The 25,346-nt window shown below is 42.0% G+C and overlaps 1 protein-coding gene across 5 annotated transcripts in view; it reads left to right on the top strand.

Moving 5' to 3' along the window:
• Window positions 1-11,906, top strand: part of aff4 (AF4/FMR2 family member 4) — an 87,097-nt gene extending 75,191 nt beyond the window's left edge. For all 5 annotated transcript variants that reach the window (XM_033029216.1, XM_033029217.1, XM_033029219.1 and 2 more), the window contains 5 exons: window positions 49-120; window positions 2,706-2,799; window positions 2,887-2,930; window positions 6,153-6,376; window positions 7,566-11,906. In XM_033029216.1, the coding sequence (XP_032885107.1) occupies window positions 49-120; window positions 2,706-2,799; window positions 2,887-2,930; window positions 6,153-6,376; window positions 7,566-7,693 (562 nt within the window). In that variant the 3' untranslated portion in view covers window positions 7,694-11,906. The remainder of the gene's footprint in view (window positions 1-48; window positions 121-2,705; window positions 2,800-2,886; window positions 2,931-6,152; window positions 6,377-7,565) is intronic.
• Window positions 11,907-25,346: the final 13,440 nt, after the last annotated feature.

The following is a 25,346-nucleotide window of genomic DNA, read 5'->3' on the forward strand; positions in this document are numbered from 1 at the left end:
GCGCCTTCAGTGAATTATTTCAACACGTTTTTTATTTTTATTTTTCAGATACACTATGAAGTTAAAGAATCATATGGCACCTGATGCAACAGCTGCAGACAAGAAGCTGGCTGTTTTGTGGTAGGTGTAATCTAGCAGAATCATCATTCTTGCTATCGTGCAAATTTTATCCTGTCACAATCTTGCCCGCAATCAGCAAAAATAAAATGATGTAGTTTGAATTAACAACGCTTATTTTTAAAACCTTCTACCTAGCCATTTTCATCTTTGGTAATTTCCCCGTGCCTTGACTCATTTGGGCTTTTGCCATTTAATGCTATCTCCTCCACTCGCCCTAAATAAGACAATGCCAAAGCATTCTGATCACAAGCCAGGAGATTGTGCTGGATGTCCAGCTTACATAAGTTGCAGAATAGGGGATGATCATATTTACAATTGATTGATTATTATAGTAACCGAAATACAGCAAGAAATGTTTGTGTGCTATCCAGTCAAGTCCGATAATACTATGCATGAATACAATCAAGCCGAGCACAGCAACAACAACAATGGGTTGAGAAATGAGAGAAGTACCAGAGTGCAGAATATAGTTTTTTCAGTGTCGGAAAGAACTGCAGATGCTGGTTTAAATCGAAGCTACCTACAAAATGCTGGAGTAACTCAGCGGGCCAGGCAGCATCTCTGGAGAGAAGGAATGGGTGACGTTTCGGGTAGAGTCCCTTCTTCTGAAGAAGGGTCTCGACCCGAAACGTCACCCGTTCCTTCATATAGTTTTTCAGGATTGCTGAGTAACAGTTTTAGAGAAAAGATCTAAAGTCCAGAATGAGTTCAGTTGGAAGATCAGGACTGCATCCTAACATGGAATGGCTGTTCAGAAATCTGATAACAGAGGGGAGAGGCTATCTTTGATTGGAAAAAACACAAGGATAATATCTGTACTGAGACCATACACTCAGCAGCCATACATGCCCAGGCCATAACACCCCCACCACTGTGTTTCACAGATGAAGTGGTATGCTTTGATTCTTGGGCAGTTCCTTCTCTCCTCCATACTTTGCTCTTGTCATCACTTCAATATAAGTTAATATTCGTCTCATCTGACCACTAGACCTTTTTCCAGAACTGTGGTTGCTCTTTTAAGTACTTCTTGGCAAACTGTAACCTGGCCATCCTATTTTTGCAGCTAACCAGTAGTTTGCATCTTGCAGTGCAGCCTCTGTATTTCTGTTCATGAAGCCTTCTGCGGACAGTGGTCATTGACAAATCCTCACCCGACTCCTGAAGAGTGTTTCTGATCTGTCGGACAGGTGTTTGGGGATTTTTCTTTATTATAGAGATAATTCTTCTGTCATCAGCTGTGGAGGTCTTGCTTGGCCTGCCAGTCCCTTTGCGATTAGTAAGCTCACCAGTGCTCTCTTTCTTCTGAATGATATTCCAAACAGTTGATTTTGGTAAGCCTATGGTTTGGCTGATGTCTCTAACAGTTTTATTCTTGTTTCTCAGTCTCATAATGACTTCTTTGACTTTCATTGGCACAACTTTGGTCCTCATGTTGATAAACAGCAATAAAAGTTTCCAAAGGTGATGGAAAGACTAGGTGCTGAGAGCTCTCTTATACCTGTATTATGGAGGCATTTAAACACACCTGAACAATTACAAACACCTGTGAAGCCATGTGTCCCAAACATTATGGTGCCCTGAAATTGGGGACTATGTATAAACACAGCTGTAATTTCTACACGGTGAAACCAAAATGCATAAAAATGGCCTTTATTAAAATCTGACAATGTGCACTTTAACCACATGTGATTTTTTTTCTATTACAAATCTCAAATTGTGGAGTACAGAGGCAAATAAATAAATGATGGGTCTTTGTCCCAAACATTATGAATGGCACTGTATTATGCATGAATACAATCAAGCCATGCACAGCAACAGGTTGAGAAATGAGAGAAGTACCAGAGTGCAGAATATAGTTTTTCAGTGTCGGAAAGAAAGAGTGAAGATGCTGGTTTAAACCGAAGGTAGACACAAAATGCTGGAGTAACTCAGCGGGACAGGCAGCATCTCTGGAGAGAAGGAATGGGTGACGTCCTTTCTTCTGAAGAAGAGGGTCTCGACGTCACCCGTTCCTTCATATAGTTTTTCATGATTGCTGCGTAACAGTTTTAGAGAAAAGATCTTAAGTCCAGAATGAGTTCAGTTGGAAGATCAGGACTATATCCTAACTTATGGAATGGCTGTTCAGAAATCTGATAACAGAGGGGAGAGGCTATTTTTTGATTGGAAAAAACACATGGATAATATCTGTACTGAGACCATGCACTTATTTGAAAAGGCTAAACTATGTGAGGCAGGAGAGAGGCGATGACCTGATAAACCTAAATTTTAGGCCACAATATGATCGGCATCAACTAATCTAATAGGAACATGTGTGTACCCAGGAAGCAGACAGAGGTCACACACAGGTTGAAGTGAATAACATGGATACATATGAGGAGAAGGATGATAAGCATGAGAATACTTATATATTAAATATATATAAATTATATATTAAAGAATACTTTATTAAAGAACATTTTAGACGATTGATGCAACCTTAGAATATTCACTCCCAGTTTTGGCTGATCAAACTGAAATCAATGTTTACAAAATTTTATTCTCTTATTAATAATGAAATTAAAGTCAATATCACTGTTTTCCAGTCTACGATGCCAGTCGCTTTTGTACATGAGGTTGTTCAAATTAAAGAAAGATAGTGCACTAAAATATTCCAAAACATTGACTGAACACCTTAAGGTAAGTCGCAATGCTGCCTTTTTTAAAAAGCAAATTTATTTTTATTTTAGACATTTCCAGGTGTTGTTATATTATTTTATTTTCTAGAATTCGTACAGCAGCACTCAAGCTCAATCACCTGGTGTTGGAAGGTAATTTACTACTTGCCCTTTGATTGTCGATGTGTTTTGCTGTTTAACCTTGAACTCACTTCATACTCTATCTTGGGGTCATTTTAAACATTTTAATGATAAATTTCCAAAGACAACATTGATGCAAAAAAAAAAATTAGCTGTTGCGATGAAAATGTAATGCATTTTAAACATATATTCTCCAAATGTGTGGATGCATTGGTGATAATTTTCCAAAACTCCCTGGAGGCAGGAACGGTCCCAGTGGATTGGAAAATGGCCAATGTAACACCTATATTTAAAAAAGGAAGTAAACAGAAGGCGGGTAACTATAGACCGGTTAGTCTAACATCGGTGGTGGGTAAAATGTTGGAGACAATTATTAAAGAAACACTAACGGGCCACTTGGATAAACATGACTTCATCAGACAGAACCAGCATGGTTTTGTGAAGGGGAAATCGTGTTTAACGAATCTGCTCGAATTCTTTGAGGAAGTAACAACTCGGGTGGATAAAGGGGAACCGGTGGATGTGGTATACTTGGACTTCCAAAAGGCTTTTGACAAGGTGCCACATAAGAGACTATTGCTAAAAATAAAAAATTATGGGATTGGGGGTAATATATTAGCATGGGTAGAGGATTGGCTAACGAATAGGAAGCAGAGAGTGGGGATAAATGGTTCATACTCAGGATGGCAACCGGTAACTAGCGGGGTTCCGCAAGGGTCGGTGCTGGGACCCCAGTTGTTCACAATTTATATAAATGATTTGGAGGAGGGAACCAAGTGTAATATATCAAAATTTGCGGACGATACGAAAATGGGAGGGAAAGTAGGGGATGAGGAGGATAGGAAGAGTGCAAAAGGATATAGATAAGCTAGGTGTGTGGGCAACAACTTGGCAGATGAAATTTAATACTAATAAATGTGAAGTCATTCACTTTGGGGAAAAAAATGATAGGGCAAGTTATTTTCTAAATGAGGAGGAGCTGCGTTGTAATGCAACGCAAAGGGATCTAGGGGTATTAGTACATGAATCACTAAAAGTCAGTATGCAGGTGCAGCAAGCAATCAGGAAGGCCAATGGAGTTTTGGCCTTTATTGCTAGGGGGATTGAGTATAAAAACACGGAGGTCTTGCTGCAGCTGTACACGGTATTAGTGAGACCTCATTTGGAATACTGTGTACAGTTCTGGGGTCCATACTTAAGAAAGGATGTACTAGCCCTGGAGGCAGTGCAGCGAAGGTTTACAAGATTGATTCCTGCAATGAGGGGATTGACATATGAGGAAAGGTTAAGTAAGCTGGGACTCTACTCTTTGGAGTTTAGAAGAATGAGAGGCGATCTCATTGAAACGTATAAGATCGTGAGGGGCCTTGATCGGGTGGATGCACCGAGAATGTTCCCAATGATCGGGGAGGCTAGAACTAGGGGACATAGTTGCAGAGTGAGGGGGGGCTCTTTTAAAACTGAGATGAGGAAGAACTTCTTCACCCAGAGGGTGGTTAGTTTGTGGAATTCACTGCCCCAGGGAGCAGTGGAAGCAGAAACGTTAAATATATTTAAGTCAAAAATAGATGGTTTTTTAGCTGCCAAGGGGATAAGGGGCTACGGGGAGAGGGCAGGGATATGGACCTAGGTATGGTTAGTATAGTAGACCTGAGTGATCTCCTGGACAAGTGTCGATCGCCTGGATTGGGGCCGGAGAGGAATTTCCCGGATTTTTTTCCCGAATTGGACCTGGGTTTTTATCCGGTTTTTTGCCTCCCCCAGGAGATCACGCGGTTCTTGGGGTGGAGAGGGGTGATAGCGGTATAAAGGGGAGGGTAGTGTCTTGTGTTCTGTGTCTTGTGTCTACTGTTTGTGGGTAAGTGTGTCTGTTTGGTGTTCAGCCATGAGTGAATGGCGGTGCGGGCTCGACGGAACTGGTGGTCTACTCTCGCACCTACTTTCTATGATTCTATGATTCTATGAAATGGAAAGCTTCTATTTCCACAATACTTCTCAGAGTTCCTGAGTTAACCTGTATTAAAACTTTGCTTTACTGAGAGGAAAGCTCAACAAACATGCACATCCTCAACAGGACTGGGCATCAAAATGCCAAAGGCACGGCTCAAGCATTGGCAACCATGTTCACCCACGTGCCAGTGGACGATCCACCTTGGCTTACTCTCGAGATCCCTGCCATAACAGAAGCCAGTCTGATTAATTACATGTAAAAGCAATAAGGTGCGGGACAGCGGCACCGTGACACAACGGTAGAGTTGCTGCCTTACATCACCAGAGATCCGGGTTCGATCCTGACTACCGGTGATGACTGTACGGAGTTTGTACGTTCTCCCTGTGGCCATGTGGGATTTCCTCACTGTTTCTCTCCCACATTCCAAAGACGTACAAGTTTGCAGGCTAATTGGCTTTGGTAACATTTTAAGTTGTCCCCAGTGTGGAGGACAGTGCGAGTGCGTGGAGTTATCGCTGGTGGGCCGACGGGCCTTTTTCTGCGCTGTATCCCCCAAGTCTAAAGGGTTACGGGGGGGAAAGGCTATGGGACTTTGTCCGTCTCTATTGAACAGCAGGATGGGGCTACGTCCAAACCAGCAGTAGTGAGAGGGGACTCGATAGTCAGGAGTACAGAGAAACGTTTCTGTAGCAATCAGCGAGACTAGAGAGTGGAGTGTTACCTCTCTGGTGCTGGTGTCAAGGCTGTCTCTAGTCTAGCACAGGACATTCAGAAAGGGGAGGGTGAGCAGCCATAAATCGTAGTCCATATTGGTACCAATGGCAGCGGCAGGGCGTTGAGGTCCAACAAAGGGAATTTAAGGAGTCGGAAAGTAGGTTTTAAACAAAAACAGTACTTGCGGGGTTCTGACTGACTCCATCCTGAAGAAGAATCCACCCGAAACGTCACCTATCCATATTCTCCAGCGATGCTGCCTGACCCGCAGAGTTACTCCAGCACTTTGTGTCCATTATGTGAGTTGCTGAGAAGTTGTTTCCTTATCAAGTGAGCTGCTGATAATTTCTATCATTCATGGCCATAATTGACAGCAGTTAATATTTTTTAAATTAAATTCAAAATAAAACCTGTGTAGTCAACAGGATCAGGAAGGCGAAATGAAGTAGAGGAAAACAAAATTAGTGTATTTAAAAAATCCTTGAATCATTTGAACATGAAAGTATGTTGTGTTTTATGGTGGTGTATGAATCTTTTTTAATAATTTTTTTTTTTCTCTTATTACGTAGCAAAGCTGCTGGCACGCCATCCCCAGTGTCTCCCAAGGTTTCTCCGGGGAATACCGGGACCTATTCCTCCGGAAGTAGCACTTCTTCCAGCAGTTCCTCTGCCTCCGTCACAATTCCGCAGAGAATCCACCAGATGGCAGCCAGTTACGTTCAAGTTACGTCCAATTTCCTCTTCGCCACCGAAGTGTGGGATCAAGCTGACCAGCTGGGTAAAGAGAACAAAGGTATAGTCAAAGACCGCGCATTTCTAGCGCGTCTACGTTGCATTAGATCTTCATGCTTTCTCCGTGAACTATCCTGAAATAGGCCTGGATAGAGCGAATGCGGAGAGGATGTTTCCACTAGTGGGAGAGTCGAGGACCAAAGGCCATAGCCTCAGAATAAAATGTACTTTTAGAAAGGAGATAAGAAGGAATTTCTTTGTGGGGCTGTAGTCCCACTGTACGAGCTAATTCAAGTTTCCCCTGATTCAAACTCGGAGTATAATGGTAATAGCCACTCGTGGGTACTCGGGGCTCTCGTGGACACTTCTCAACATGTTGAAAACATTTTCACGAGTCTTCCCGAGCTTACCGCGTTTCCTGAGTACCTGCCGTTAGCGTTACGAGCCGCTAAGAGACGTCCCAAGCTCCGACGTACCCGCAATGCACATTCTACGTGCTTAACACGAGTTTGATTTTTTTTTAAACTCGAGAGATCTCTTGCATTAGCTCGTACAGTGGGACAGGCCCTTCAGTCAGAGGGTGGTCAGCCTTGATTGAATGGTAGAGTAGACTTGGATGGGCCGAATGGCCTAATTCTGCTCCTATGAAACATCCTTTTTTTCAGGTCAAATTTATGCAGATTGAAAAGGTTTCATTTTGAATGAAACAAACTTTGTTTTAACTCGATGGGCCGAGTAGCCTAATTCTAAGCTCCTGTATCTTAAAACGTATTGCGTTCAGCACGGACATTATAGCCGAAGGGCTTGTTACTGCACTGCACTGGTCTGTTCTACACTCCGTCCGACAGATGGCACAATGGGCTAAGTGTTCGGCTGGCAACCGGAAGGTAGCCGGTTCGAATCCCGCTTGGAGTGCATACTGTCGTTGTGTCCTTGGGCAAGACACTTCACCCACCTTTGCCTGTGTGTGAATGTGTGTGAGTGATTGGTGGTGGTCGGAGGGGCCGTAGGCGCAGATTGGCAGCCACGCTTCCGTCAGTCTGCCCCAGGGCAGCTGTGGCTACAGAAGTAGCTTACCACCACCGAGTGTGACTGAGGAGTGAATGAATAATGCGATGTAAAGCGCCTTGAGTATTAGAAAGGCGCTATATAAATCCCATCCATTATTATTATTACGCTCTGAATATACTTAGAACAAAAAACGTTGCTTAATGAAGTCAGTGAAAAGATTTTTGTTTGTTTGTCCGCAGACTTTTTTGTGGAGCTGGACAAAGCGATGCACCCGCTGGTGTTCAACAGCAGCAGTATGACTGACCTTGTGCGCTACAGTCGCCAGGGGTTACACTGGCTCCGCCTGGATGCTAATCTGTCACCGTGAGCTCGGGGGGGGGGGAAAAAAGTTGGACAGAAGACCGGAAAAATCTGCCTTTTTCTTACTGTCACAGAATTACGTCATGTCACTCTTTCCACGTTTTTTCTAATTGTAAATAGGCTCCTGACCTTTTACAGAACAAAAAAAATTATGATATATTACCAATGAAACTATTTTTGAACCTAGTAACATAACTTTCTGATTTAAAAAAAAAAAAGCAAATAGCATTTTTTTAACATTTCTGTTACATTTCCTCACAGATACCTTAGAACTTTGGGAATTTTGTTCCTATTATGCAGGATCATTTAATTTTTGTTAGAGTCGAGAGTCTCGTAATCATGCATACCATGACTTGCGCCTTTTACATTTCACTAATCAAGCAATCACTGCTTTGAAAGAAAAACCCAGGTTAACTTGCATGGATTCTACAATGGGTGCATTATATTTTATATCGATTCTCTATTCTGTTTGATGTTACCAAATAAGTTCATAGCTATTCTAAGGAGTTTCACCAACCTTTAAATACTGTTCAGTTCCTTGGCTGAATCAGGAATTATCACAGGGTATATTAAAAAAGAAATATTAATTGTGAGACTGTTTGCATGTTTAAAGCCAGATCTTGTTTCTGGATCAAATAGTATGACCTTATTGGGACATGTACTACTTTCGATGAAGAGGAGAATCATGCTGCTGTATCTATGGTACACAGTTCTATGAACAGCATCAATTTTCCAGCACAGTTAATATAGCGTAACGATGAATGGATCTTTTGTCGACAAACATTTTAAGATATTAGGTGGGATTTTTTTTTTGATTTTTTTTACTGCATTCATTTTTGAATGTTGAGTGTTGGCTGACTGAATTGTCCAAGATGATCAAGTGTAACATTTGTATAGAAGGCATGCTGTCGTGTACAGAGGTTGTACAGCGTTCGCAAGGTTCACAGTCACCAGTCTGACAAATGAATAGCAGCTCCTGGCCTCACCAACGTAAACTTCTGCTCATCACCCTCACTGGGAAGGCATCTGATTCCACCTTGTGTACATAGCACGAGAGTGCACTAAAAACGTGCATTGTCCCAAAAGAAAATGAATTGACACCTTTTCACAGCGAGATTTGTATTTGCTTTGCATTTAACTGGATTAGTTTCACAACCTGCCACGGAGTGGAAAACTACTTTTTAAAACTGTAATTGAATTCCTATGTGTTAGGTTCAAGAGATGGAAAAACCGCAAGCTACCAGTACGCCGAATATGCTTCAGAGCTGCACGATTTCTGTTCAAATATAATTGCATTGCATTTCTTTAAAACTGAAACCGTATATAGCAATTTTACATTTTCTGTATGGTTTTTGTACTGATCTCTTTTGGGAGATTTGAATCTGCCACTTCAAACACACTGAGTGTGCCTGATACATTTCTTGTCTTTTTCCCCCTGATTTTAAGCATACATTTTCAGTTAGATTACAAGGTGCTGCATCAGACACTAAATCCGTGTAAATTGTGTAATTTTAAAGAGTTGTGTTGTTTTTCCAGCTTGGCTCTGTGTTGTTGTATGTTGCTACAATTAGTGACCACATCTGCCCCGGAATCCATGCCTCTTCTGTCTTTCAAAATGACTACACTGCTTTGTGAACCAGAGGTGGGATCTCTTTCTGTGAGAGTAAACACAAAAAAAACCAACATTTGGGAAAAGGTGCAAGCATTTTTAAGTAGACTTAAGGTGCAGCCAGGTGACCTAAGGAAATATAGTGTCCTGTATTTCTTTGTCCTAAATAGAGAATCTATTTTAATGCAATAATTATTTAAAATCCAATGTAGGCCTGCAAGTCTTTATTTTAAAACTATTCCTATCCTGCCAATTTAAAAAAAAACGAAACCTCACACTTGCCGTAATCTTAACATTACATTGGCTAGATTAGTCAGTAAATGTTTAAGTAACTTAAACAGGCAAAAATGGATTTATTTGGGGAGGGGGGTTATTTTGGGGATATTTGTTTTTTGCTAAATTGGGCCATTTTATTTATGTATTTATTTTATTTTGAGGACACATTCTGTAAATGTGTTCCGTCTGCTGCTTTGTAATGTTCTGCAATGGATTCCCTGCTGCAAATCCACATGACGTACTTGAAGTGGCATCAGTATTGAGAGCGCATGGATGCGACAGAGTGTGGGGTGAGGGGGGGGACAGCATGAACAAGGGCTTTAGTTTTTTCCCTTCTCCCAGGAAGACTTTAATTGTTCTGTAATACCCCCATCTCCGTGGAAAGGTGGGCTTGATTGTGAGGTCACGCCTAATTAACAGTATCCCTTTCAACACTATTGACTTAATCTTGCGTATAGGGCTTGTCAGAAGTATATTTTTAAAAGAAATGGCAACTTTTAAGATTCGTAGAGGTTCCAATCAAATGGAGCGACGAGGAACGGCTCTGCAATCTGCTTTTCCTCGCATCTGTTACTGCCGAAATGCCTTTGTGTTTTCTGGCACACATCGGAGAAGTCAAACAAATGATATTTTGTGTATTTAACAAACAAAAAAAATGAGTGCCACTTGTTATAGCCTAATACTTGCAAAGTGAATCTGTTTTTTGTAATGTGTTCTCCTTTTGTGCGTTCTGTGGAAACCGCTAATATATTGCCCCACAGTGCGAAACATCCTTTAAAACGGTGACGAGCAGCGTCTTCCGGAACAGTGGTATATGGAGAGATCGTCAAACACACACACACACACACACACACGCTCAGCCAAACTCCCAAATGGTCACAACCATTTGCCGTTGTCTCGAACTGCGTATTTGATGTTAATACTGAAGGTGTGTAATAGGCTTGTGTCTGTTATGATGTCTGCCATGGAATATCAAGTTTTTAAATGTATGTGTATTTCTAATTATAAATGTTTATTTGATAGAAATAACTGACCTTATAATATTTTATAGTATTTATTACTGTAGATATCCGGGTCATCTCGACCTTTTTTAGCACATTGTTCCCATTCTAATGCTTCCCTATCACTTGTTTTTGATTTTTTTTTTTTGGACGAACAGATTTCAATTGTTCATTCGTCACCTGATTTGTTTTAATTTCAGACTTGAGCTACAAATGAATTGCTGGCTATACGTTGAGCATTTGGGTTTAAAGTATGATAGCAAACTGTAGTATCAGTAAATAAAAAGGGAAATGAGATAACTATGACCATGCGAGTATGCACCTGACTTTTCTATCTTCCTGTAAAGACGTTGTGGAAATCAGTCCCGATCAGTGTTTTTAATCTCACCAAATCATTGTTCTCAATTTGCCTGTGGGCTTTTTTTTTTTTGCTTTAAATTCGAAGAGTCACTGAAAGTGAACATTTCACACCAAGTTAAATTGATTCATGTTTGTACCTAGTCGCCACCCCCAACTTACCTCCAATCATCATGTTAGCCCCACCCTCATTAAACTTATCTGTCATGGACAGGTTGCTTGGGAGGGGGCGGGGAGGTGGGGGGGGGGGAATAATGTAGTCACACAATTACTAACATATTGTTTTTCAGGCCCTGCTTTATGTGAATGATATATGTTCATGGAGTGTTAATCCTATCAAATAAATGTATTATGAAATAAAGGTAGTGTCATTTAGGGTATATAACTTGCAAAAACATGCCTTTGAATTAATGGGAAATTGTCTATTTTTCATTCTAATGTTCTTTTTAAGCTCCAAATTGCCGTGTTTACATATGATTTATAACACTTGAAAATGTTGGATACGGTAGTTAAATCAGTAAGTGAGAGCTCTTTTGTAGCTGCGGACAATGTTCTCTAACATGGTGCCATCTTTAGCAGTATGCAGTACCTTGTCCCTTTAGAAAGTGCTGCAGAGATTGCCTCGGTCGTGGGTGAGGCATTTGCATTGGGAAGTATTTGTAAGATAATGTTTCAGGCAAGTAAAGCATTGTATAACCTGAACTTTTGGCTTCTGTAAAAATTATATATTTTCCATCATAATGGAAAAAGGTTTTTAGTAAATCTAGATTGTTGCAGCTCAGCTCTGTATTTTTCAACTTTAGTCACAAGTTGCATATTTTTAAGTAAAATGGAATTCGCATATTTACAATGTATAAAGAAAACCTCAGATTCTTATTATTCTGTCAGGAAAAGTAGATTTGCTTTGTATAATGCAGACTGTTAACTTTAGTGAATTTCCGGTGAGATTTTTCTTTAATAAATTTTTCAAATGCTGACCAGCTTGTGTGTTTGTTGTAACAGGGGCACCCAGCTTGCATGGACCTTCTGGTAAATATAGGTGGAAATCTTAGAAGTGGTGTTTAAATGGATCGCTGTTCTCCACAATGTATTTATGTAAAGTAAAGTAAGCTTTATTGTCATTCAGACCTTTCAGTCTGAACGAAATTACGTGCCTTGCAGACATAACATATAATAAAAATGACAAAAACACACAATAAACACAAATTTAACATCCACCACAGTGAGTTCACCAGGCACCTCCTCACTGTGATGGAGGCAAAAGTCTTAAAAGTCTTTGTCTCTTCCCTCCTTGTTCTCCCTCTGCGCCGAGGCGATCCAGGATTCGGATGTTGGGACCCCGTTGGGTGATGGTAAGTAAGTCAGTCCCGCGGCTGAATTCGAGCTCCGCAGGCCGGTTCAAACTCCGCGGCTCGGGGTGGTCGAAGCTGCCGAAGCAGCCGCCCTCCAGTCCAGCGGACGAAACTGTTGTTGCGGGAGCTCCGGAAAAACAGGTCACCATCCTGTGACCTGCGAGCTCCCGACGATGTCGTCCACTGGACCCGCGGCCGAGCCCCCAAAGTTGGGTCCGCTGCCGCCGCAACACCGCCACAGCACCGGGGTCGGGTCGCTGCTTATTTAATCACGATGTCTATCTTCGCCCCAACCTCCTACGGTCATGTTTGCATAATGTAGAACCCACTGGCTCGAATGGCCTACTCCTGCACCTATTGTATCTTGTCTATTGTCATTGTTTCAAAATTAAGGGCGGCACGGTGGCACAGCAATAGGGTTGCTGCCTTACAACGCTAGAGTCCCGGGTTCGATCCTGACTACGGATGCTTGTCCCTACGGAGTTTGTACGTTCTCCCCGTGAACCAGCGTGGGTTTTCGGTTTCCTCCCACACTCCACAGAAGTACAGGTTTGTAGGTTAATTTGCTTGGTATAAATGTATAATTGTCTCTAGTGTGTGTAGGATAGTGTTAGTGTGCGGGGATCACTGGTGGACTGAATGGCCTGTTTCCATGCTGTATCTCTAAACTAAACTAAAACAACTTGTTATTCCATCGTTTTGGCTTAAACTGTACCTTCTGGCACTCCAGAATGTTTGTTACCTGTCATCTTTTATATCTAAAATATTGTCTTTGCAAGTTCATTGAGGGAGTGCAGCGAAGGTTCACGAGGTTAATTCCCGGGATGGCGGGACTGTCATATGGAACAACTGGGTTTGTATTCACTGGAATTTAGATGAGAGGGGACCTTATTGAAACATATAATATTATTAAGGGATTGGACACGCTAGATGCAGGAAACATGTTCCCGATGTTGGGGGGAGTCCAGAACCAGGGGCCACAATTTAAGAATAAGGGGTAGGCCATTTAGAACTGAGATGAGGGGGGGGGGGGGGGGGAATTCTCCAAGAGTTGTGAATTTGTGGAATTCTCTGGTAAAATTCGAAGACTTCTTGGCACTTGGCTCTTTTTAACCCATAAACTGATGCCATTGTCGGTACAAGTCTCCAAATGGTGTAATTACCAACTGTGGCAAAGTATGAGTTAATGCTTCCTCACCTCTTTCACAAAAACCAAGGGAGGAACATTCAAGTTCTGCTCTTCAGGTACAGAATAACAGTGTCTTATTGAGGTGTATAAAATCAAGAGGGGAATGGATAAGGTTCATGCCCAGAGTCTTTTACCCATGGAAGGGGAATCAAGAACCAGAGGACATAAGTTCAAAGTGAGTGAGGAAAGATTTAATAGGAACCTGAGGGTCGACTTTGTCACACAGGATGGTGGGTAAACGCAATAAGCCAGTTGAGGTAGGTACTAAACATGTAAAAGACATTAGGACAGGTACATAGATATGAAAGGTTTAGAGGGATATGGGCCAAACACAGGCACTTGGGACCAGTGTAGATGGGGCACCTTGCTCAGCATGGGCAGGTTGAGGTGAAGGGCCTGTTTCCATTCTGTACGACTGTTTATGGGGGCAGGGTGTCGGGAAGCCAGAGGTGAGGCATGTTGAGGTAGAGGTGGTGGTGGGGATGGGCAAGTGGCATTTCAAGTCTGAAAGATGGTCCCAACACAAAATGCCACCTGTCCATTCCCTCTACAGATGCTGCTTGACTCACTAAGTTCCTCCAGCACTGTTTTGTAGAGAGAAGAGCATGTGTTCACTAATGTAGGTCCCGTTGAGTCAAAAACAGGAACATTTGTCCGCAGTTATGAATAAAATTCCAGAGTACAGTATATCAACAAATACTCTAGTCCTGCCTCGGAAGAAATGCAAGAGGAGAATGGAGAGATGGGGTTAAAGGAGGTCAGTATTTGTTAGGGGTGGTGGGGAAGAGTGCTGGAGACAATATTGGCCTTGAAAGCGATATATTCCCAGGCCCTGATCTCTTGCTCCCCCAATTGCAACCTATCAAGTTCAAATGAGAGCACTTGCATTGATTTTGTTGCTTGTTGACCAATCTTTTTCTTGCTAAATTTCCTTTGGTGCTTTTTTCCAAGAACATTCCTAATAATTTATCAAATTACTTCTTTAAAAGCATCGAGAGGATTTATCGCAGTCGCTGCCTCAAAAAGGCTGGCAGTATCATCAAAGACCCACACCATCCTGGCCACACACTCATCTCCCTGCTACCTTCAGGTAGATGGTACAGGAGCCTGAAGACTGCAACAACCAGGTTCAGGAATAGCTACTTCCCCACAGCCATCAGGCTATTAAACCTGGCTCGGACAAAACTCTGATTATTAGCAACCAATTATCTGTTATTTGCACGTTATCAGTTTATTTATTCATGTGTGTATATATATTATAGTATATGGACACATTGATCTGTTTTGTAGTAAATGCCTATTATGTTCCGTGTGCTGAAGCAAAAAATTCATTGTTCTATCAGGGACACATGACAATAAACTCACTTGAACTTGAACTAAAAAAAAATCCACTTAATTTCCTTTCTGCTGTAACTTAAAGGATAGTATCTTTTACCAATCTATGCCACTGTCTTTGGATACATCATTCACTTATAACAGATCACAAATGTTACAGAAACATAGACAATAGGTGCAGGAGTAGGCCATTCAGCCCTTAGAGACAGCACCGCCATTCAACATGATCATGGCTGATCATCCAGAATCAGTACCCCTGTTCCTGTCTTCTCCCCATATCCCTTGATTCCCTTCGCCCTAACAGCTCAATCTAACTCTTGAAGTGGCAAAGTATGAGTGAATGCGTTGATGAGTTAAAACCCCATTGAGTCAATATGTTATTGTGAATTATCTTGTATTGTTTCTCAATTCACATTCAATTGATCAACTTTGGAAACACAACATGGAAATAAGCCCCTCGGCCCACCGACCAGCGATCGCACCGTATACTAACACAATCCTAAACGCTAGGGACAATTTTTTACCGAGGCCAATTAACCTGCAAATCTACGCCTCTGGAGTGTGTGGGGGGGGAAGCCAGAGCACCTGGAGAAAACCCCACATGGTCACAGGAAGAACGTACAAACTCTGTACAGACAGCACCCGTAGTTAGGATCACTTGTACAACCACATTCCTGTGCCATATGAGTAGCTGATACTAAAACCGAACCTGGGTCTCTGGCGCTGTGAGGTAACAACTCTCGTACAGCTTGCTAGTAAGAATTGAACTGGAAACTTGCCAGGAGGGAAGAGATGAATTGCCACTGGCAATCTGTTACAATGAGTGCACAATACCAAGTACCCGATCTACAGCCTTTATTTAGGGAACATGAATGCAGATGCTGGTTTATGCCGAAGATAGGCAAAATGCTGAAGTAACTCAGCAGGTCAGGCAGCATCTCTGGGGGGGGAAAGGAATAGGTGACGTTTCAGGTCGAGACCCGTTTAGTTTGGAGAGATACAGCGTGGAAACAGTCCCTTCGGCCCACTGAGTCCGTGCTGACCAACGATCCCCACATACTATCACAGTCCTACAATTACACCAAGGCAATTAGCCTGCAGCCTGTATGTATTTGGAGCGTGGGGTGGGGGGGAGGGGGGGAGGAGAACAGGAGATCCCAGAGAAAACCCTTGCAGGTCAGGGGGGAGAACGTACAACCTCCATACAGACATCATCCGTAGTCAGGATCGAACCCGGCTCTCTGGGGATGTAAGGCAGCAACTCGACTGCTGCGCCACTGTTCCGCACCTTATTGCTTTTACATGTAATTAATCCAACTGGCTGAAGGCTGGCTTATGTGATGCCAGGGATCTCGTGAGGAAGCTAAGGTGGATCACTAGACAATAGACGCAGGAGTAGGTCATTCGGCCCTTCGAGCCAGCACCGCCATTCAATGTGATCATGGCTGATCATCCCCAATCAGTACCCCATTCCTGCCTCCTCCCCATATCATAGAAACAAAATAGGTGCAGGAGTAGGCCATTTGGCCCTTCGAGCCTGCACCGCCATTCAATATGATCATGGCTGATCATCCAACTCAGTATCCTGTACCTGCCTTCTCTCCATACCCCCTGATCCCTTTAGCCACAAGGGCCACATCTAACTCCCTCTTAAATATAGCCAATGAACTGGCCTCAACTACCTTCTGTGGCAGAGAATTCCAGAGATTCACCACTCTCTGCGTGAAAAACGTTTCCTCATCTCGGTCCTAAAAGATTTCCCCCTTATCCTTAAACTGTGACCCCTTGTTCTGGACTTCCCCAACATCGGGAACAATCTCACCTGACTCCGCTATCTTTAAGAGCTATATCTAGCTCTCTCTTGAAAGTATCCAGAGAACCGACCTCCACGGCCCTCTGACGCAAAGAACTCCACAGATTCACAACTCTGCATGAAATTTTTTTTCCTCATCTCCGTTCTAAATGGCTTACTCCTTATTCTTAAACTGTGGCCCCTGGTTCTGGACTCCCCCGACATCGGGAACATGTTTCCTGCCTCTCGTGTGTCCAAGCCCTTAACAATCCCATAAACCCATAATAATCTTACATGTTTCAATAAGATCCCCTCTCATCCTAAATTCTAGAGCACACAAGCCCAGCCGTTCCATTCTCTCAGCATATGACAGTCCCACCGTCCCGGGAATTATCCTTGTGAACCTACACTGCACTCCCTCAATAGCAAGAATGTCCTTCCTCAAATTTGAAGGCCAAATCTGCACACAATACTCCAGGTGTGGTCTCACTAGGGCTCTGTACAAATAAAGAAGGACCTCTTTGCTCCTATATTCAACTACTCTTGTTATGAAGGCCAACATGCCATTCACTTTCTTCACTGCCTGTTGTACCTGCATGCTTACTTTCTTTGACTGATGAAGAAGTACACCCCAGATCCCGTTGTACATCCTCTTTTCCCAACTTTTCGTCCACTGGCACGTGGGTGAACATGGTTGCCAATGCTTGAGCCGCGCCTTTGGCATTTTGATGCCCAGTCCTGTTGTTGAGGATGTGCATGTTTGTTGATCTTTCCTCTCAGTAAAGCAAAGTTTTAATAATAATAATAATAATAATGGATGGGATTTATATAGCGCCTTTCTAATACTCAAGGCGCTTTACATCGCATTATTAATTCACTCCTCAATCACACTCGGTGGTGGTAAGCTACTTCTGTAGCCACAGCTGCCCTGGGGCAGACTGACGGAAGCGTGGCTGCCATTCTGCGCCTACTGTCCCTCCGACCACCACCAATCACTCACACACATTCACACACAGGCAAAGGTGGGTGAAGTGTCTTGCCCAAGGACACAACGACAGTATGCACTCCAAGCGGGATTCGAACCGGCTACCTTCCGGTTGCCAGCCGAACACTTAGCCCATTGTGCCATCTGTCGTCCCAGGTTAATACAGGTTAACTCAGGAACTCTGAGAAGTATTGTGGAAATAGAAGCTTTCTATTTGGAGAATATATGTTTAAAATGCATTACATTTTCATCGCAACAGCTAATTTTTTTTTTTGCATCAATGTTGTCTTTGGAAATTTATCATTAAAATGTTTAAAATGACCCCAAGATAGAGTATGAAGTGAACTCAAGGTTAAACAGCAAAACACATCGACAATCAAAGGGCAAGTAGTAAATTACCTTCCAACACCAGGTGATTGAGCTTGAGTGCTGCTGTACGAATTCTAGAAAATAAAATAATATAACAACACCTGGAAATGTCTAAAATAAAAATAAATTTGCTTTTTAAAAAAGGCAGCATTGCGACTTACCTTAAGGTGTTCAGTCAATGTTTTGGAATATTTTAGTGCACTATCTTTCTTTAATTTGAACAACCTCATGTACAAAAGTGACTGGCATCGGAGACTGGAAAACAGTGATATTGACTTTAATTTCATTATTAATAAGAGAATATACTTTTGTAAACATTGATTTCAGTTTGATCAGCCAAAACTGGAGTGAATATTCTAAGGTTGCATCAATCGTCTAAAATGTTCTTTAATAAAGTATTCTTTAATATATAATTTATATATATTTAATATATAAGTATTCTCATGCTTATCATCCTTCTCCTCATATGTATCCATGTTATTCACTTCAACCTGTGTGTGACCTTCTGTCTGCTTCCTGGGTACACACATGTTCCTATTAGATTAGTTGATGCCGATCATATTGTGGCCTCCAATTTAGGTTTATCGAGTCATCGCCTCTCTCCTGCCTCACATAGTTTAGCCTTTTCAAATAAGTGCGTGGTCTCAGCACAGATGTTTTTTGTTTTTTTTTGTTTTTTTTTGGTATCACTGCTGATTTTATTTGGATAAAAAGCAAGCTCTCTCACACACAAACATGAAAAGAGCTGGATTTAAAACAAAATTGCAAAGAGCTGTAACAGACGAAATGTATAAAACAAATGAGGGAAGTAAGATTCAAGCCATCTGTTGATCATTATTTAGTAACATAGAAACATAGAAATTAGGTGCAGGAGTAGGCCATTCGGCCCTTCGAGCCTGCACCGCCATTCAATATGATCATGGCTGATCATCCAACTCAGTATCCCGTACCTGCCTTCTCTCCATACCCTCTGATCCCCTTAGCCACAAGGGCCACATCTAACTCCCTCTTAAATATAGCCAATGAACTGGCCTCGACTACCCTTTGTGGCAGGGAGTTCCAGAGATTCACCACTCTCTGTGTGAAAAAAGTTCTTCTCATCTCGGTTTTAAAGGATTTCCCCCTTATCCTTAAGCTGTGACCCCTTGTCCTGGACTTCCCCAACATCGGGAGCAATCTTCCTGCATCTAGCCTGTCCAACCCCTTAAGAATTTTGTAAGTTTCTATAAGATCCCCTCTCAATCTCCTAAATTCTAGAGAGTATAAACCAAGTCTATCCAGTCTTTCTTCATAAGACAGTCCTGACATCCCAGGAATCAGTCTGGTGAACCTTCTCTGCACTCCCTCTATGGCAATAATGTCCTTCCTCAGATTTGGAGACCAAAACTGTACGCAATACTCCAGGTGTGGTCTCACCAAGACCCTGTACAACTGCAGTAGAACCTCCCTGCTCCTATACTCAAATCCTTTTGCTATGAAAGCTAACATACCATTCGCTTTCTTCACTGCCTGCTGCACCTGCATGCCCACTTTCAATGACTGGTGTACCATGACACCCAGGTCTCGCTGCATCTCCCCTTTTCCTAGTCGGCCACCATTTAGATAATAGTCTGCTTTCCTGTTTTTGCCACCAAAATGGATAACCTCACATTTATCCACATTATACTGCATCTGCCAAACATTTGCCCACTCACCCAGCCTATCCAAGTCACCTTGCAGTCTCCTAGCATCCTCCTCACAGCTAACACTGCCCCCCAGCTTAGTGTCATCCGCAAACTTGGAGATGTTGCCTTCAATTCCCTCATCCAGATCATTAATATATATTGTAAATAGCTGGGGTCCCAGCACTGAGCCTTGCGGTACCCCACTAGTCACTGCCTGCCATTGTGAAAAGGACCCGTTTACTCCTACTCTTTGCTTCCTGTTTGCCAGCCAGTTCTCTATCCACATCAATACTGAACCCCCAATGCCGTGTGCTTTAAGTTTGTAACATGTTCATGGGCATAAGAAGTAGATAAATAAGTAACTGCTGTCAGGACATAAGTACGGAAAGTTGACAATGGTAGTTTAGGCCGTGAGTCAATGCTGCTGAAAGTAGGAGGTTTTGGACAGTAAAACCTTCATTATTGACCACACCTGTAAGAATGGCGGTACCTTGACTTTCTCTGGCACAGTTGAGCTGGAATCCAAAGTAATATTATTCTTCCTTATAAAGTGAGGATAAGGGTGGCACGGTGGCACAGCGGAAGAGTTGCTTCCTTAGAGTGCCAGAGAACTGGGTTCAATCGTGACTATGGGTGCTGTCTGTACGGACTTTGTACGTTTCCCCTTGACCATGAGGGTCTTCCCCGGGTGCTCCGGTTTCCTCCAAAGACATACAGGTGTGCAGGTTAATTGGCTTCGGTAAAAATTGTAAATTGTCCCTAATATGTAGGATAGTGTTAAGGGCCTGTCCCACTTTCACGATGACTCATACTCGGAGCATGGTCTGCTTTTTCAAGGCAGAATGATGTGCAGATAGTCATTGGTGGGGAGTCTGGTCTGTGTGACAGACTGGGCTACATCTACAACTCCCTGTAATTTCTTGCGGTCTTGGGTAGAGATGTTCCCAAACCAAGCTGCGATGGAACCCAGAAGTATGCTCTCCACAGTGCTTCTTTTTTTTTCTTTTTTTTTTTTAATTAGATGTAGACATATTATAAAGTATAGTTACATATTATAGTAAAAAGACTTTTCATATACATCAGTCATACATTATTAAAATTTTCAATTATCAATTACACCTGCTTCTAGTGTTTTTATTTTTTATAGAAAGAGAGAGAAAGAGAGGGTAGGAAGTTACAAATTAAAAAAACCCAGAAAAACAGAGGAGGTGGAATAGGTTACCTGTAGTACATCAATGGAGATAGGTTCGTAGGTTATAAAGTATAGCTTTTCATCTGATCCTGAGTTCAAGTTTCAGTTGGGTCCTCGTGCTGTGCCAATCTATCCCTTCAGATAGTTAATGAATGGAGCCCAGATTTTATCGAAAATATCTTGTTTGTCCATTAAGACAAGTCTAATTCTTTCTAAGTATAGGGTCTCCGACATTTCCGTAATCCACATATTAATTGTGGGGGTTGTAGGGCCTTTCCAAAATTTTAATATTAATTTTTTCCCGATTATTATACTGTAGTCGAGGAAATTTATTTGGTTTGTTGTGAGTGTTAAGCTTTGTTCTGATATTCCAAGTATTATTAATTTTGTGTTTGGGTCCAGTTTTGTATTAATAACTTCTGAAGTTATTTCAAAAATATCAGTCCAGAAATGTTTAAGTTTTATACAGTTTGCAAACGTATGTGTTAAATTAGCCTCTAGATGTAGACATTTATCACAAATAGGAGAGATTTGTGGGAAGATTCTATTTAGTTTTATTTTAGAGTAGTGTAGTCTATGTAAGACCTTGAATTGTATTAAAGTATGTCTGGCATTTAATGAACATTGATGTATTTGTTGTAAACCTTCGTCCCACATATCTTTCGTGATAGGATGACCTATTTCATTTTCCCATTTGTATCTATATGGTTCGGTTGGTGGTACCTCGTTGTTTAGTAGGGTGTTATAAATATAAGCTATTAGTTTTTCAGTATTAGGATGCTTGTTCAAACATTCATCAAGAATTTCTGATTCCCTACTCCTGTAGACTTGTGTATTAGATTTAACATAATCTCTAATTTGTAGATATCTGAAGAAATTATTTGAGTGCAGTCCATAACTCTGTTGTAACTCTTGAAATGAAAGAAAAGTGCCTTTCCCATAAAGATGTCCAATATTTTTGATTCCATAATTTTTCCATCGTGTGAAACCTTTGTCCATAAAGGATGATTTGAATGAAGGATTATTTACAATGGGAAGGCAGAGTGGTATATTATTCAATTTTAAATCTTTTTTTATTTGTTTCCAAATTCGTATTCCACTATGTATTATGGGGTTTTCTTTATAGGTTTTTTTGTGCAGTTTTGTGGGGTCTCAGTACAGATATTACCCGTGTGTTTTTTCCCCCCCATCAAAAAATAGCTTCTCCCCTCTGTTATCAGATTTCTGAACAGCCATTCCACAAGTTAGGATACAGTCCTGATCTTCCAACTGAACTCATTCTGGACTTTAAATCTTTTCTCAAAACCTGTTACTCAGCAATCCTGAAAAACTATATGAAGGAACGGGTGATGTTTCGGGTGGATGCCCTTCTTCAGAAGATGGACTCGACCTGAAACGTCACCCATTACTTCTCTCCAGAGATGCTGCCTGTCCCGCGGAGTTACTCCAGCATTTTGTGTCTACCTTCGGTTTAAACCAGCATCTTCACTCTTTCTTTCCGACACTGAAAAACTATATCCTGTACTCTGGTACTTCTCTCATTTCTCAACCTGTTGCTGTGCATGGCTTGATTGTATTCATGCATAATACAGTGCCATTCATAATGTTTGGGACAAAGACCCATCATCTATTTATTTGCCTCTGTACTCCACAATTTGAGATTTGTAATAGAAAAAAATCACATGTTAAAGTGCACATTGTCAGATTTTAATAAAGGCCATTTTTATGCATTTTGGTTTCACCGTGTAGAAATTACAGCTGTGTTTATACATAGCCCCCATTTCAGGGCACCATAATGTTTGGGACACATGGCTTCACAGGTGTTTGTAATTGTTCAGGTGTGTTTAAATGCCTCCATAATACAGGTATAAGAGAGCTCTCAGCACCTAGTCTTTCCTCCAGTCTTTCCATCACCTTTGGAAACTTTTATTGCTGTTTATCAACATGAGGACCAAAGTTGTGCCAATGAAAGTCAAAGAAGTCATTATGAGACTGAGAAACAAGAATAAAACTGTTAGAGACATCAGCCAAACCCTAGGCTTACCAAAATCAACTGTTTGGAACATCATTCAGAAGAAAGAGAGCACTGGTGAGCTTACTAATCGCAAAGGGACTGGCAGGCCAAGCAAGACATCCACAGCTGATGACAGAAGAATTCTCTCTATAGTTAAAAAAATCCCCAAACGCAGCCTGTCCAACAGATCAGAAACACTCTTCAGGAGTCAGGTGTGGATTTGTCAATGACCACTGTCCGCAGAAGGCTTCATGAACAAAAATACAGAGGCTACACTGCAAGATGCAAACCACTGGTTAGCTGCAAAAATAGGATGGCCAGGTTACAGATTGCCAAGTACCTGTACTTAAAAGAGCAATCACAGTTCTGGAAAAAGGTCTTGTGGGCAGATGAGACGAAGATTAACTTATATCAGAGTGATGGCAAGAGCAAAGTATGGAGGAGAGAAGGAACTGCCCAAGGTTCAAAGCATACCACCTCATCTGTGAAACACGGTGGTGAGGGTGTTATGGCCTGGGCAAGTAAGGCTGCTGAAGGTACTGGCTCACTTATCTTCATTGATGACATAACTGCTGATGGTAGTAGCATAATGAATTCTGAAGTGTATAGACACATCCTATCTGCTCAAGTTCCAACAAATGCCTCAAAACTCATTGGCCGGCAGTTCATTCTACAGCAAGACAATGATCCAAAAAAATACTGCTGAAGCAACAAAGGAGTTTTTCAAAGCTAAAAATCCTTGAGATACCATGTCAATCACCCGATCTGAACCCAATTGAGCATGCCTTTTATATGCTGAAGAGAAAACTGAAGGGTACTAGCCCCCAAAACAAGCATAAGCTAAAGATGGCTGCAATACAGGCCTGGCAGAGCATCACCAGAGAAGACACCCAGCAACTGGTGATGTCCATGAATCGCAGTCTTCAAGCAGTCATTGCATGCAAAGGATATGCAAAAAAATACTAAACATGACTACTTTCATTTACATGACATTGCTGTGTCCCAAACATTATGGTGCCCTGAAATGGGGGGGGGGGGGGGGGGGGGGGGGGACTATGTATAAACACTGCTGTAATTTCTACATGATGAAACCAAAATGTATAAAAATGGTCTTTATTAAAATCTGACAATGTGCACTTTAACCACATGTGATATTTTTTCTATTACAAATCTCAAATTCAAGTTCAAGTCAAGTTTATTCGTCACATACACATACGAGATGTGCAGTGAAAGGAAAAGTGGCAATGCTCGCGGACTTTGTGCAAAAAGACAAACAAACAAACAACAAACAAACAACAAACAGAATCACATATTCTTTTACATATTAAATATTGTGGGCGGAAGGAAAAAGGATCAGTTAAGTTAGTCCCTGGTGAGATAGGAGTTTACAGTCCTAATGGCCTCCGGGAAGAAACTCCTTCTCAACCTCTCCGTTCTCACCGCATGGCAACGGAGGCGTTTGCCTGACCGTAGCAGCTGGAACAGTCCGTTGCTGGGGTGGAAGGGGTCTCCCATGATTTTATTGGCTCTGGAGTTGCACCTCCTGATGTATAGTTCCTGCAGGGGGGGGCGAGTGAAGTTCCCATAGTGCGTTCGGCCGAATGCACTACTCTCTGCAGAGCCTTCTTGTCCTGGGCAGAGCAATTCCCAAACCAGATGGTAATATTTCCGGACAAGATGCTTTCCACAGCCGCTGAGTAGAAGCACTGGAGGATCCTCGGAGACACTCTGAATTTCCTCAATTGCCTGAGGTGGTAAAGGCGCTGCCTTGCCTTACTCACGAGTGCTGCAGCGTGTGATGTCCATGTCATATCCTCAGAGATGTGGACTCCCAGGTATTTAAAACAGCTCACCCTATCCACAGGATCCCCATTTATCCTCAATGGTGGAGTAAAGAGGCAAATAAATAAATGATGGGTCTTTGTTCGAAACATTAAGGAGGGCACTGTACATATAAATATGAATCTTCAACAATATGCCATCCATTTAAGTGAGAGTTTCGAAAAAATTATTTACAGAGGCTCTAATCTTATTTACAGTACTTTACACAGCATTTATTTATAAACTCATAGGTTACATCAGTCTGAAGAAGGGTTTCGGCCCGATAACGTTGCCTATTTCCTTTGCTCCATAGATGCTGCCTCACCCGCTGAGTTTCTCCAGCCATTTTTGTCTACCTTCGATTTTCCAGCATCTGCAGTTCCTTCTTAAGCGGTTACATTTGATGATACATTACAAAAACTTTGTCAGAAAGTCAGTCTTGAACAGTCAAGGAACAACGACTGCTGCTGTGAAAACAGAACCTGGAATGAGAATACTGGCCTCACAATCTTGATGGCCTTAAGTTTCCAACACAAACATCTTTGGGATGTGGGAGGAAACCAGAGCACCTGGAGGAAACCCACGCGGTCACAGGGAGAATATGCAAACTCCACACAGACAGCACCCGAGGTCAGGATTGACCCTGGGGCTGTGAGGCAGCAAATCTACCAGCTGTGCCTGATAACTATGGTCTTGGAATGTTG

This window comes from Amblyraja radiata, chromosome 11 (genome assembly GCF_010909765.2).
Source record: "Amblyraja radiata isolate CabotCenter1 chromosome 11, sAmbRad1.1.pri, whole genome shotgun sequence".
NCBI classification, from domain to species: Eukaryota; Metazoa; Chordata; class Chondrichthyes; order Rajiformes; family Rajidae; genus Amblyraja; species Amblyraja radiata.